Source organism: Conger conger, chromosome 14 (genome assembly GCF_963514075.1).
Source record: "Conger conger chromosome 14, fConCon1.1, whole genome shotgun sequence".
In the NCBI taxonomy this organism is placed as follows: Eukaryota; Metazoa; Chordata; class Actinopteri; order Anguilliformes; family Congridae; genus Conger; species Conger conger.
In genome coordinates this window covers 27,177,918-27,192,944 of record NC_083773.1, presented here as the reverse complement: position 1 = coordinate 27,192,944, position 15,027 = coordinate 27,177,918, and the positions used below count along the sequence as shown (strand labels likewise).

The following is a 15,027-nucleotide window of genomic DNA, read 5'->3' as shown; positions in this document are numbered from 1 at the left end:
GTGTGTACTGTGGTTGAATGCACGGATGGCAGGAGGCTGGTTTACAGAAGAGAGTTTGTTGAACAGACAAATAAAAGGTGTGCTGTATTCAGGAACTGGCTGACCTCATTTCCTTTCTTCTCATGGCAGCTGACCTATGACTACCAGTTTGATTTTGAGGACGATCAGCACAAGATCCCCTGTCACTGCGGGGCCTGGAACTGCCGCAAGTGGATGAACTGAGGTACCGATGGACCGAAGCAGGGTGTCGGGGAGCAGGGAGGGGAAGAGAGGGAGCAGGGCCACTGTTACAGCCCTGGGACTCTGCAACCCAGTCTATAAGCTTTTCTCTTTTTTCCTTTTTCTTTTTTTTTCAGGGAAAGACATTTTACTTATCATTTAGGAAAGATGAAAATAAAAGTACTTTTAACAAATGCATGAATGATTTTTTTTTTTTATCGAATGGGAGGTCACAACACCAGGAGCCAAAGGCGTGTACGGGCAAATGGATGAAGTCCACGCGTGTTCCACGCGTTGCCCATTTCTGCACCACAGAAAAAGGAAGGGGGCAAGTGTGACCGGGGTGTGGGTGGCACTACTGAACACCAGAGCGGTCCGAAAGCACCCACCCCTTCTCTCCCCCTCACCCCCCGCTGGACCCCACAGAAACACAGCGTTCACAACGCTTTCCTCTCCTCCCCACACCGTGTGCTTGCCGTAACGTTCAGGCGACTGCGTTGAGGAACAGCAGGGGAACGCGCAGCAGGTGCGTTGAGGAACAGCAGGGGAACGCGCAGCGGGTGCGTTGGGAGTTGTGATCGTTCCTTTGTCCCCCCCGTTCACCACGAGACCAGACCTCGACCCCTCAGCGGAGCCACAGACGCCATGGTTACCGACAATCCCGCGAGGGGGAGCTGGTGTGGGAGGGTGCGGGCACCGCTAGACTAAGGGATGGGATCGCTCTTCGGCCTGGAGCAGGACGACGCTATACTGTGCATAGCTGAAGGTGGGTTAGTCTGACCCTGTCTACCTCATTGAGTCTGTGGGACCTGTCAGCTTTATCAAATGTAAAGGCTATTGCGGAGAGGGTGAGCTGTTTTTAAATGTACTAAAGCTGCTGTAGAGAGGAGCTTGGGACGCGGGTTTGTGTGCAGGATGGGGAAGGCCACATTCACGGCAAGCGGTCTCGGTAAAGTGGGGAAATGTATTGACAGGGTTGCTGTCCAGGTCTAGCTTATGATAATGATAACAGAAGATTTAATATCCAGTATCGTTGTTGTCAGTGTATGTATATGAACTGCATTAACTATTTGGACAAATCTGTGCATTAAGAAATTATCGGGTCACAGGCCAAACTAAACTGTAAATTTAGGATCGCATTGGTCAGTATTTATGGGTTTTGTTTCACCAAACAAGTTTATATTCGGAAGACTGGTGTTTTACGCTACCGTACAAGGAGAAGCAGAACTTGCAGCCCAGATTCAGTCCTAACCACTTTGCACTATGAATTATAAGCTTAAGCAAATTGAGCTTTTTTTTACATTTTAGCAACAGCAGAGAATCTTGCCTACTAAGCAGATGTAACATGTTGCATATGTTGTACAGATTTAAAGACCAGGTGCATTGTGGGTAGACTGAATGGTGACCTGACTTGTTTGAATTGTGATGTAGAGGACTTCAGTTGTAGTCCAAACTGATTGTCTTGCCCTGTGCCACTTGGGTCAGGAGGGGGTGGGGTGTTAACATTGTGGCCCAAAGTCCCAGATTTCTTCCACTCTCCCTCCTTAGCATTGTGCACGCAGACTTCTCCCAAGTGGGTCCTGCCAGTAGTGGGCACCATTACCTTCACTTGAATCAGCAGTGAACGGTTAACAGGTGGTGATTTTCTTGGTGACACAAAATGGGGACAGCAGAAGACGGGGGAAAAAGGGCATTTATTTTTACTGTCTTTTTTCCCCCTTTTTAATCAAATGGCAATTTTCTTCAAAATGCAAAACAGGAGTTGTATTGTATCCACAGGCCTACATTACTTTCTCTTCTTCCTTGACCTTTGACCTCAGTTGCTGTAAAAAATGAAAAAAAAGCCAACTGTACAAACTGTATATACACATCAGGGGGCCAGAACTCTTGTTCCAGCCCTTTTTTAATCTGTAATTGTGAAATAGATGAAAATCAACCACTGGATATCGTTTTATTAGCAGATTTAAGTAAATATATACAAATATATATATATACATACATATATATATATATTATAAAATGGTAAACTGAAATCTATGTACCTGAAATGGGAGTTGTTTTTTTGCATTTACCTGGTTTTGTATTAGATTTTTTGCAATAAGCTTGTAAAAAGCGGCTGTAAATTTTTAGCTGGACAAAGACGATAAGTATTTTTGTTTATTGCCAATGATTTTGATAAGAAGTGGGCTGAATAATAGACTTTGCTCTTTACAGAAGGGTTTTTGTTTCAGAAAGGCATCCACCATTTCCTTGTTTTATTTTGCAGTCCACATGATTGCGGAATGCGCTGCAGTTGTGTGTGATGTGGTTGTATTTTTTTTTTTTTCTTGCTATTTATGTTTCTGCTTGTGAATACTTATAGTACATCTGCCCTAGTCATCAGATTTCTCTTTCCTTTGCTCTTTCAAATATCTTTACCTCCTTGGCTTTATGATTATTTAATTTTCTACTTTAGAAGTTGGGATGTGTTGGAACAGCTTGTGTGAAATTACGAGCCGGTCAACCCTAGCTATTTTATATTGTGGTGTGATTTTAATTTTAACTACTAATTTTGGTTTGTTTCTTTTCAAGGGAAGACTATGACAAAAATGAAGTTCACTGGATATTTTTGCCTGAATAAAATTTGTTTTTGTGTTGGAATATCCTAATTTAAGTTTTCTGACTAGCGTTTAATTTAAAGCATTACCTTTTTAAGATGTTTCATTTGTACAGCAGCTACAGTACCTTTAGGGAAGACGAGTAATAAAATGATCTTTTTTATGTATGTAGCATATTTTGTATGTTATAATTTGAATTCTTTTTTTCCCTACTATGCCCAAGGTTATTCTTATTCCTTTCCTCACATTTCATTTCTGCCTCAATTTTATTTCCTATAAAGAAAAATAAATGCATTTTAAATATGGATTAAGTTTCCTCTATGCTTCATACATGTACATACATGTGATACAGTTACGCTACAGCTGGGCAGCCTGTAGCGTAGTGGTTAAGGTAAATGACTAGAACACACAAGGTTTGTGGTTCTAATCCCGGTGTAGCCACAATAAGGTCCGCACAGCCGTTGGGCCCTTGAGCAAGGCCCTTAACCCTGCATTGCTCCAGGAGAGGATTGTCTCCTGCTTAGTCTAATCAACTGTACGTCGCTCTGGATAAGAGCGTTTGCCAAATGCCAATAATGTAATACATTATAGATTATATTACGTTATCGGCTATACTACATATAATTGGTCAACTGTCTCTCTGAGTTGCTGCCTCAGTTGGTATAGAATTTCTAGGCAGTTTCAAACAAGTTTTGAGTTTCATGCAGAATTAATGAATGAGACATTTTTAACTAATTATTGGAAAACCCAGGGTAATGGACTGATGTTGCCATCTCAACGCGTCCACCGCTATAATGATTTTATTTGGTAATCTCAACATTTCCAAAATCTCATTTTTGATAGGGTTATAGTCTGGACCATGGCAATTAACAATCAGTTTACATTTTTAACAAATGTTGGGGAAATCCACGGTAATGGACTCTAAAATATAGTGTTGCCATATAAGTACATATAAGAAAGTAGGCTACCACAGATACTACAGATACTACATTGTGTTAGCCACAGCTAATTGCGAATTTAGTGCTACAACTGTTTCTCGCCTGTTTTTGCTTTTCGCATCGTAAAACTACAAGTCCTACAAGTTTTACAGAATACAGATCTCAAACTCGAATTTATCGGCCTAGAGAATATGCTTTTGTATGGAGCGGATTTAGTGCCAACATTTAGTACAACTCAATTTTTAAAAGGTAAGTACCATGAACTTCGTATGTTAGATGAACTAAGGGTAGGCTACGTGATGTGCCACGATCAACTGTGATAGGACTACTATTAATTTCGTAACATTTCTCGCGCTATGTTCGCGTTGGGTTGTGAAAGTCGTTGTGTTTCTATGTTTCAGTAGTTTTATGGAGCAGTGGTACGGCGCTGGCGGGGCGTTTGTGCTAATTTGCATTGTGATTTCGTCAACATTCATATGGTTCCGAATAGCGTTTCCAGAACGATAATTTTGGGCAATATTGTACTCTTCTTATTCATGCCGTAGCCTAGCCCATATCATTTATATTTGTCGATTTGCTATTAAAAAAATAGTTATCTTTCGGAAAAGTTCTGTGTTGCGCATATGACCGTGTCAGTTACTACACAATAGTTTTGGTACTACATTGTGACGTTCCTGCTGAGGTAATAGGAGAAGGTGATGGAGCTTGACAGCTGCCATTCTATTTAGTGAATTGAATCAGTGCCTACAGCCATGGAGGTAAATCAATTTAACAAGAGGTAACTTAAACAAAAAGGTTTCAATTTAGGGTAATACTAGATCTTTACTATATCCCAACAATTGTGTTTCTTATTCCAGTCAATAATCACCTTTTCATAGATTACGGAAAAAGAAAAACCAATGGAATATTGCAATGAAATTCTGCCTGCCATCTTATTTATCTTGAACAGAAATGTGGCAAAAGGAGATGATGATTTTAAAACATTGCAGAGAATGGTAAGAGCTGATCTGCCTGTCTTTCAAGGAAGTACACAAAATACTGAAACTAATATTGTATCTGGTTTTTAGTTATGCTTGTGCTTTTTGCCTGATTAAAATAGGGACCAAATGTTAATTTCAGAAAGCCATTCCAGTTAAGCAATAACAGTTTATAAAAGGTGTGGTTATGAAATTGTGCAAAATATTTATTTCCCATTTTATTTTACTCAGAAAATATTTGTATTACAGTTTTGCTACACTCCAGAGTACTCTTCACTATGTGTGTGTTTACAGTGTGTGTTTTTGTGTTTGCCTGCTTGTTTACGTAGGTCAGTGTACAAGCCCCATTAGCAGATTCAAGTGTTAATGTTTGTGCTGTGTATTGCCTCTGAGATGACTGGCATTGAGTGCCGAGAAGTCCCATTCTAGGTGGATGCTACTGTGTTTCATTAATATTTAGATTAAGTATGCTCTACTTCTGAGAAAGAGTCACAGAAAGAACAGGGGGGTAAAAGCCAGTATGAAGAGTCACCCAGACATCCAGACTGGGTCATCACTTTCCCAATCCCTCCTTTCTTCCACTTCAATTTTGAAGAACCGTTTGGGTCCATTCCACCTGCCCCTGGTTCCAGGACCTGTCCCAACAAAGTACACTGTCCTGCCAGACATTAAAAAGAATGCTCTGGAGTTTAGCAACCAGACAAACCAGGTGAAACAAAAAGATTTGTGTTCTTCTGTTGAGTACATTGATTACACCAGCCATCTAAACACCCTTATAAAACCTGTTAATTGCTCTTGGTAATGAGAACAATATGTTTTTATCCCTTGGGTCTTCTTTCCCCCCACTCTTTGCAGGAGGTTGACACCAATTCAAGCAGTCTGTTCCAAGAGGAAATACTTGTCCCTCCCAAATACAACATCCTGCTCGACCTCAAAAAGAAGATGGAGGAGAGGAATCAGCAGATGGACCAGGCAAAGACAAAGTGTAGCACTTCACTGTGTGCTTCTTTCTGTCACTGTGAAAGGCATTTTTACTGGGCATACTGGGCCCCCATTTCGCATTTGTCACGCAGGATATAGGCACCACAAGATCCCTGCACTACCAACATTATGCAGACCCCCTACCCCTTACTTAAAGGCCCACTCAATAATTTTGTTTGCTAATTGAAAATTACTGAGAGAAAAAAATATGCGCATGGCATAATTGGATCATGGTACTCTTAGTTTATTTACTCATAGTTATATACTATAATACTTTATCTTTGTCTTTCTGATTGTTGGCAGCTATTAGTATTTTATTGGTAACCAAAGATACTGAGTGGGCCTTTAAACCCTTCCAACCTTTCCTCTTCTACCTTCTCTCTGCTTCATCTTCTTTAAACTGTTCTCTTCTTGTAAACAGACTCCCACAGACTTGAACACTGTGGCTGAGGTGCAGGTGCCAGGCGATCAGGTCACAGAGAAGTTGAGCAATCCAAAGCTCCTCCACACAACGCTCAGCATCCTACCGGAAATTAGAAAGATGGTGGTGGAGAGAAAGTGCCGGATAGACCAGGTGAGACCAAAGTACCTTCATAGGGTCCAACACTGTGGATGCTTTGGTCTAATGATCCCAATTTTCTGGCATCTTATACTTCTTGTGTCAACACACAGTACCAGGTTAAACCACTGTCCACAGCTCCAGTGTGAAGCTTAAGTGACTCTGTCGCGCACCTCTTGTCCCTTAAAATTCACAGCAAGAGAGTTCAAAGGTCAGCATCTCTTTAAGAACCGTGGAGGCAGAGGCAAAGAGTGTCCCCAAAAACCTAAATCAGGAAAGGGTTCGGAAGGGGCTGCCCCTGTCACCTGCAGGTATATTTCTGGGGAGGGGAGGGTGTGTGTTTGAAGACCTATAGCTGCGAGCATATTAATAAGAGCAAGGATTAGAAAATGGTTTCAGTGTTTCAGAATGGTCACTCTATAGTGGTTAAGAAAGTGAGATTCTGAATAGTAGAGTGGATGATTCTGGGGGGGGGGGTGATGGCCGGGTGAGAGACAGCAGTATGCATAGCAGGTACAGTATATAGAGGTCCTGTCTCATCACTGTCAGTGTAGACTCACGTAGCAACCTGCTGTAACTTCTCCTACTAATAATGTGTTTTGGACAGTGTTATAGAAATTAGTATTCATGTGCTGTAATAAGGTCCCCCCCCCCCCCATCCCACAATGCAGTGGCTCTGCAGTACTTCCAGAAACACTTGACCAGCTTGGAGCAGAGGGAGATCCTGGATTTCCCAGAGATTTGGTACCTGGGCCTGGGGGCTGAGAAGAAGGACCCCCAGGAGATGGCTGAGTACTCTGAGGACTCCAATTCCAACTCTGACCATGATGATGAAAGTGGGATCTATGTCCCTGTAAGGTTCATCATTTTTCAAATATTTCAAGTAATTAATGGGTTATACTGTATGTAAAAATATTAGCCAACCATTAACCTGGATCATGGTGTCTGCTGAATAAAACTATCCTGATTTTGTTATTGAAGCGGTAACAGGAAAAAGAAAAACATAATAAACAATAAAATGAAACATCATAAAATTGTGTACTGCGCTTACACTATGACTTGCTTTGGCTTTGTTAAAGTATTGTGCGCTGAAATGGAGCCAACATTTCAACTGAATGAATGTGCATTTACCTTCATTTATGTGCATTTAACTTACGTTAACCAAGTCAGGGGACATGGTTTGTCGTATTTTGTTAAGTATTGTTTTTATTCAGCTTGACATCTCCATCCATAGCAATGACATCATTTTTTAATTTCTGAAAAGGTCATAAGCCACATTGATGGAAGGTTAAGCATCAATAATTTAGTATACTACATTATGTGACTGTGTAAATTAATTTGGGGCCCTTATCAGATAGCTAGAATAGTACAGCAGCAGGATCATTAAATAATTGTTCTGAATGTCCCCAGGTCCTGCATGACCACATTGCCTACCGCTATGAGATTCTGGAAAATCTTGGACAAGGATCATTTGGCCTGGTTCTGAAATGTCTGGATCACAAGATCAAGGAACTCGTAGCACTAAAGGTCATTCATGACATGGAGAGGTGATGATCCTCTTTGGAAGACCTTTCTAAATACCTCTGTCTCAGGCGCGCTAACAGTAGGCCACAGGCTGCAGCAGGGGTAGAGAACCCTGTCACTATTGTATAGCAAAATCAATGACATATTAGCTGCATTCATCGAACAAATGGCAGCTGAAGATGGTTGTTACCATGTCCCCTGATTGGTGGAAAGAGAAGGAATTGGACATGTTGAATGTTAAAAATGTTTTATTTATTTTGCATACAGTGCCAACAACAGGGCCCTGAAGGAACTGGAGATCCTAGATGCTGTGAGGAGGGAAGACAAGGAAAACCAATATAACGTCATCCACATGAAGGAGTACATGACCTTCCGGAAACATCTTTGCATCACCTTTGAGCTCCAGGGGTGAGTATTCCTGTGCCGGGGATTTCAGGCACATCTGAGCAGCTTCAGAGGTGTGTATTGTCAGATAGGACCTCTTGGGCATCCACTGGAGAACTAATGCATTAGGGTTTACAGAGGGTCTTTCTAAGAGTTCTGTCTAAAAATGGTCATTTTGGTTTTTACTTACCTGCATGGTAAGTCTAAATAAAGTGACATCTTGGTGCAGAATGGACCTGTATGAGCTGATGAAGGAGAACAGCTTCAAGGGCTTCAGCATGTCCCAGACACGTCACTACGCCACTGCGTTGGTCAACAGCCTGCAGATGCTGCACAGGAAGAAAATTGTCCACTGTGACCTGAAGCCGGTAGATTATTCTGCCATGGAGTGACATAGTGATAAAACTCAAATACTCAGGGATAACAGGGATAACATAAATGATTAAGTGTTGGAACAAATAGTACTATTTTAATCTCGTGTCTGGCTGGAACAGCGATAAGAAATGCTGTACTTTAATGCTCTGTGACTGGGTACAGATGCACAGTACTATACAATACATTGGATACTACAGTGGTCAGCTGAATTTGCGAGAGATTAGCCTTGGTGGCTAACCAGTAACCAAGCGGTTAGCCAGTGTTTGGTAACATTAATTCGCTGCTGTGTTATAAGCTTACTAAATTCAGGTTTGTACATCAGCTGGCTGGCCATGATAGCTGGGTCCCACTGCACAGTAATACTGCTCATATTTCCTCTCCTGGGAAACTGATCTTCAGAAGAATTGAGATATCTGATAAATTGATGCATTTGGTCATATGCATGTTTACAGATGGGCAAGAATGGGTTGTAGATTTTTTTTGTTTGTAAATACAGGAGCGAAGCAAGGACAGAAATCCTGCATAGTATTTAAAAGCCTTTAAAAGCTGCATTGAAAAAAGATTTAAAAGAATGAGTTTAGTCAACCTCATTTTCCTCTTAAAGGAGAACATCCTTCTGTCAGAGAGAAGACATGGAAACATCAAGTTGGCCGACTTTGGGTGCAGCTTCTACGAGCACCAGGAAGGTTGGTGTCCTCATTATTCCTGGACAGAGAGATTTGGGGGATCTGTCGTGCTGGACAACTGGTTCCCTAGTGCATCTTGGGTCTCAAATTGTATTTCTCTCTGTTTCTCTGAAAGACTACCTGCTCTGTCTCACCCTTTCCCCCCTTTTCTCTCCCTCACTCCTGTTCCATTTCTTTTCTCCCCAAATCCTCTCTGTTCCTCTCTGCTGTCTCACTTATGTATTTTTCTTTATCCCCTCTTCTCACTCTCTTCTCACTCTCTTCCCTCTTTCATTATCCCTTTCTCTCTTTTTCTTACTTAGTCCCCTCTCTCTATATTCTCTCTCTTGTTCATTCTCCCTCTCCTGCCACCCTCTCTCACTTGTCTTGGTATGTGTTTGCAGGGTGCACCTATGTTCAGACACGGTTCTACCGTGCCCCGGAAGTGATCCTAGGCATTCCCTATGGCACAGCCATCGATATGTGGAGTCTGGGCTGTATCCTGGCTGAGCTCTATACAGGCTACCCACTCTTCTCTGGGACCAACGAGGTGGACCAGCTGGCCTGCATCATGGAGGTACCAGCAACACTATGTTCTCTTCCCTGCTGTTTATTGGACAATATCACCTGTTTAATAACCACCAAGCACTGTTCTCTGAAACTTTGTCAATAATGTATTAGTTTCCATACTCAATTCAGTGGAACCGGCCTTTACAGTGCAGATCCAAAGTCTGTGTGTCGACCCAAACACTTCTTTCTGACAGAACCACACAGGAGTGCCTGTTGTGATATTGTAGCACTGTGCCAATGAGTGATAAAATATCACACTCTGTTTCAGGTGCTGGGAACGCCCCCGGATTACATTGTTCGGATGTCACCAAGAAGGAAAGTATTTTTTGGTAAGAACGTTATATACATATATACAGTAACAGGCATTGTGGTTTTGCATCTCTTTGACATACATTCAGTGACCACTTTATAAGGTAGACCTGTACACAAATGTTTAATCAGCCAATCATGTGGCAGCAGCTAAATGCATAAAAGAACGCAGACCTGGTCAAGAGGTTCAGCTGTTTTATAGACCAAATATCAGAATGGGGAAGAAATGTGATCTAAATGACTTTGTCCGTTGAATGATTGTTGGTGTCAGACAGGGTGGTTTGAGTATCTCAGAAACTTCTGATTTCATGTACACCAGTGAGTAACAAAAAAGACCCTGTGAGCAGCAATTCTGCGGGCAAAAACACATTGTTAGTGAGTGATGTCAGAGGAGAAGGGTAACGCAAATAACCACACATTACAACAGTGGTATGCAGAAGAGCATCTCTGAACACACAACGTGTCAAACCTCTAAGTGGATCGCTACAGTAGCAGAAGACCAATAAGTCTAAAAAATAAGTCTAATAAATACCTAATAAACTGCTCACTGAGTACGTTGACTTCATTTAGTACACAGTACCCTCTTGGAGGGCTGATGTGTATGCAAACTTTTTGCTTCCATTAGTTATCCTGAGTCAAAGAGCGAACTAGATCTACAGTGGGGTGCAAGAATTTGGGCACCCCTGGTTTAAATGTCTGCTACAATGAATCTGTATGTGATCAAAAGCAAACCTGAACTCTAAATGGTACATGAGTTAAACAAGAGACCTTCCTCCAAATTCTGACATTTTTATTTTCATTTTTTACTGTTTATAAATTATAAAAAAGGAAAATTACCCTGTGCAGAACTTTGAGAATCCTTTTGGATTATTCTTTGTTACTTTTAAAAAAGATTATAGTTGAAAACAGTCAAGGCAAGGTCTGGAAGACCAGGAAAGATTTCAAATAGATTGGCCCAGGACCTGGTGAGAAATGCTCATAAGAACCCACACATAACTGCAAAAAAGCTGGAAAAAAGAGTAGCAAACACAACTTTAGCTGTTCACAGGACAACAATACAACATACTTCAAACAACAAAGACCAACATGGCTTGCCAGAAAGAACGACCTCTACACAAAATTAAACTTCTGAAATATGCAAAAGAAAGCATTGAGAAGCCTGAAGCCTTTTGGAACAATGTGCTTTGAATGGACAAAACCAAAATGTAACTTTCTGGCTACCACCAAAGAAGGTATGTTTGGAAAAAAAAGGGTGAAGCCTTTGTAGAAAAGAACACATTGCCAACTGTGAAGCATGGAGGTGGATCCATTATGCTTAGGTAATATTGTGCAAGTGGAAGGAAGAATGGGTTCCACCAAATATCAAGAAATTCTAGAGGCTAATGTTCAAAGGACAGTCCAGACATTGAAGTTGAAGAGAGGTTGGGTATTCAAGCAAGACAATGATCCAAAACATACCTCAAAATCAACCTTCAAGTACCTCCAGGAAAGACGGATGAAGGTTTGGTATTGCCACCACAGTCCCCAGACTTGAATATTATTGAAAATCTGTGGAGAGATCTCAATTCCAATAGCAAGAATTGCTTAGCTTGCTACATTAAAATAAAAATACAATTAAAAGAAAGAGTAATCTTGCTATAAAATTTTAAGAAATCTGTCATGTTTAACATTGTACCATTTAGATATTGATTGTAAAAGGCTTTCTGACCAGGGGTGCCCAAATTTTTGCATATTACTGTATACACCATGTCATAAGTTTGCCAATAAATTTAGCTAAAAGGTTTCATCACATGTATGAGTACTGAAATATGAATAAACATAGGCTACATGTAATCCTGAAATGGATACAGTCCTCGATTTGTCCCTTGATGCCTTTTAGTAATTTTTAAAGATGCATTTTGATAAATCTAATTCGCATCAAATTCAAAACATTGGTGCTAGCCTTCCAAGCAGTTAAGGGGTCTTCCCCAGCTTATCTGCAAAAAATCATCAGACCCTACACCCCTGCCAGACCTCTTCGTTCAGCCTCTACAGGCCGCTTGGCACCTCCCCCTCTCAGAACCTCCACCTCACGCTCACGACTACTGTCTGTTCTGGCCCCACGGTGGTGGAACGAACTCCCCGTTGAGGTCAGAACTATAGAATCTCTCCCCACCTTCAAGCGCAAGCTGAAGACACACCTCTTCAAGCAGCACCTCTCCCCATCCCTCCCTACCTCCCTGTGAACCTTACTTGTTGTCTCTGTGACTTGCTTTGTGTATCGGTATTTTTAGTTGGCTAGGTAAGCAGTGTTTGGATAGTTAACTTTGGTCACTTTTGCTCTGTTTGTTTGTTTGTTTGTTCAAAAAAAAAAAAAAAAAAAAAAAAAAAAGGCCCTTGTCCTTATCTTTGTTGTACAGGTAGCAGTTGAAATTGTACCTCCCTCTAGGGTCTTTCAGCGAACTTATCCCTGGTTATGGGTATGCACTTTGTTGTACTTCGCTCTGGATAAGAGCGTCTGCCAAATGCCAATAATGTAATAATGTAATGTAATAAATCTATCTAAATTTGCTTTCTCCTCTAATGCGAGTTCTTATCTTTTTTCATTCATTGATTCATTGACTCTTTATTTTGGTACAGATTCCAAGGGCCAAACAGCATGTCTTGCAAAAAGGCCAAACTCTAAGGACCTGGCCAGTGCGTTGAGGAGCAGAGACCTGCTGTTTGTGGACTTTGTGACACGGTGCCTCACGTACGCACCTTGTTCAGCCTCACCATTCTCACACTGAAGCTGAATGTGTGAATGCCAAATGTTGAGACAGGAGGGGCACCTTTGCAGACTGTTGTAGTGAATCTGTGCACTCTACCGTTACACTCTATTTCTGGACAGTATTGTATCTCAAGCACTTGCCTTCCTGCCTGAGATCAGCACTTACTGTTGCAGCATTGGTTACTTTCCCTAAGGACAATTCACAGATGTATTCGCTATTTCATGTCTGTGAATCCCTATTATATAACCTTTCTTGGTTCAAACACTTTGGAGGAGGGAATTTGCTTGTCTGTGCTTATATATGATTGGGCATTCCAAGCAAATAAATAAATAAACAAATAAATAAATAAAATATAGTTTATGTCTCAAAAGTAGGTCATTTCATTACTGCCCTGCTTTTCGCAGGTGTATAGCAGAGAGGTATAAGTCTAGTATGTTGAACTATGCACGCTCTGACCCTGTGTGTGTGTGGCATGCAGGTGGGACTCTGCCCAGCGCATGACTGCGGAAGAGGCAGCGTGGCACCAGTGGCTTCAGAAGCCTAGGGTGACTTCCTGGTGGCCAGTGACTCTCGCATGTCTAGACCCCACACTGCCATCGTCGCCAGGCTCTGTGCGGGACCATACTTGGACACTCAGCACGAGGAACAGCATCAGTGCCAGACCCCTCCTCTCACGGGCTCCTGTGGAGGGGGAGGAGCCACAGAGGGAGGGGCTGCTGCAGAGCCATGGGAATTCACTACTCCAGAATTCTCAACTCCAACTGTACACTCAGAGCTTTAGTCCGCTCCAGTGCTGTAACATCATGTAGTTGCTGCTGCCAGGTAACAATGACAGTATCCATACAAAAGAAGGATTAGGCTTTTGCCCACAGGACTCTGAACATGCTTATATTCGTGGGATCTTTACATTGACAGAACCAATTAAAAAATTCAGCTTTTTTTGAAAGATGCATGAATGAATACTTGATTTTTTTGTGTGTGTGAAATGACAGAGGCTTATCTCTGTTTTGTCTTTGTAATTCCTGTAATCTTTAGCCAAAGGAGTCAAATTGTATTTTTGTATGTTTTTCATTTATTATTTTCATTATAACATGGTTATAATCATCAGGAAAACTTTTACAAATAGTAGTGTGCAACATTTGGGCACCCCTGGTCAAAAAGTCTTTTACAATTAATATCTAAGTTAACATAAGCAAACCTGACCTCTAAATGGTACAATATTAAACATGACACAGTTCTTTAAATTTTAAAGCAAGATTACTTCTTATTTTAATATTTTCAGTTTCAAAATAATAGAAAAAGGAAAAAAATGGCCTGTGCAAAAGTTTGGGAACCCTGACAGTTAGTACTTTGTAACTCCTCCTCGGACAACTATAACAGTTTGTAAACGCTTCTGGTAGCCAGCTAAGAGTCTTTCAGTTCTCTCTTTTGGAATTTTTCTTCAGTCTGGAAAAACACCTCTAGCTCAGAAATATTCTTTGGCCTCCACAACCTTTTTTTTTTTTAAAGGCTTCAGGCTTCTGAATGTTTCTTTTGCATACTTCAGACACTTAATTTTTGTGTTGAGGTCGTTCTTTCTGGCAACTCTGGCATGTAGGTCTTTGTTGTGTATGTTGTATTGTTGTCCTGTGAACAGCTAGACCTATGTTTGCTCTTTTTTGCAGCTCTTTTGCAGTAATGTATTGGTTCTTCTGAGCATTTCTCACCAGGTCCTGGGCCATTCTATCTGAAATCTTTCTTTGTCTTCCAGACGTGGCCTTGACTTCAACTGTTCCATTTATCTTCCATTTTCTAATAATGTATTTGACAGTGGAAATAGGTTGTTTGAAACATTGCAAGAGTTTTTGTAGCCTTCTCCTTCTTGGTAGAAATGAACAATCTTCATTCTGAAATCCTAGGACAACTTTTTAGAGGAACCCATGGTTGTTAACACCAGACAGAACAGCCACTACAGTTGGATACTTTGCATGGAGTTACTTCAGAATAAAAACTTCAGAATCATGTATTTAAAAAGTAACAAAGAATAATCCAAAAGGGTTCCCAAACTTTTGCACAGGGCCCTTTTCCTTTTATAGTAACAGTAGAAAACACATAGCAGTGTTCAACAGGTCACGTGAACCACTTAACGAAAAGATGTTTACTAGGAAAATAAGGTTGTTTTCATTTCCGAAAATTCAAC

The 15,027-nt window shown here is 41.1% G+C and overlaps 2 protein-coding genes across 10 annotated transcripts in view; both read left to right on the top strand.

Annotated features, from left to right (window-relative positions):
- The window catches only part of LOC133110709 (histone-lysine N-methyltransferase 2D-like), a 44,365-nt gene extending 41,242 nt beyond the window's left edge, over positions 1-3,123 (top strand). For 7 of the 9 annotated variants that reach the window (XM_061220977.1, XM_061220978.1, XM_061220976.1 and 4 more), the window contains exon 53: positions 130-3,123. In XM_061220977.1, coding sequence (XP_061076961.1) covers positions 130-222 — 93 coding nt within the window. In that variant the 3' untranslated portion in view covers positions 223-3,123. The remainder of the gene's footprint in view (positions 1-129) is intronic. The other 2 variants (XM_061220974.1, XM_061220973.1) reach the window with 2 other exon arrangements.
- Positions 3,124-4,506: 1,383 nt separating this feature from the next.
- On the top strand, positions 4,507-14,610 carry LOC133109425 (dual specificity tyrosine-phosphorylation-regulated kinase 4-like). Its single transcript, XM_061218748.1, has 15 exons — positions 4,507-4,512; positions 5,587-5,703; positions 6,134-6,286; positions 6,468-6,582; positions 6,943-7,124; positions 7,682-7,818; positions 8,063-8,203; positions 8,409-8,547; positions 9,159-9,240; positions 9,624-9,796; positions 10,058-10,118; positions 10,488-10,515; positions 12,716-12,829; positions 13,327-13,393; positions 14,599-14,610. The coding sequence occupies exons 1-15, from the start codon at positions 4,507-4,509 to the stop codon at positions 14,608-14,610; spliced, it is 1,527 nt and encodes a 508-aa protein (XP_061074732.1).
- Positions 14,611-15,027: the final 417 nt, after the last annotated feature.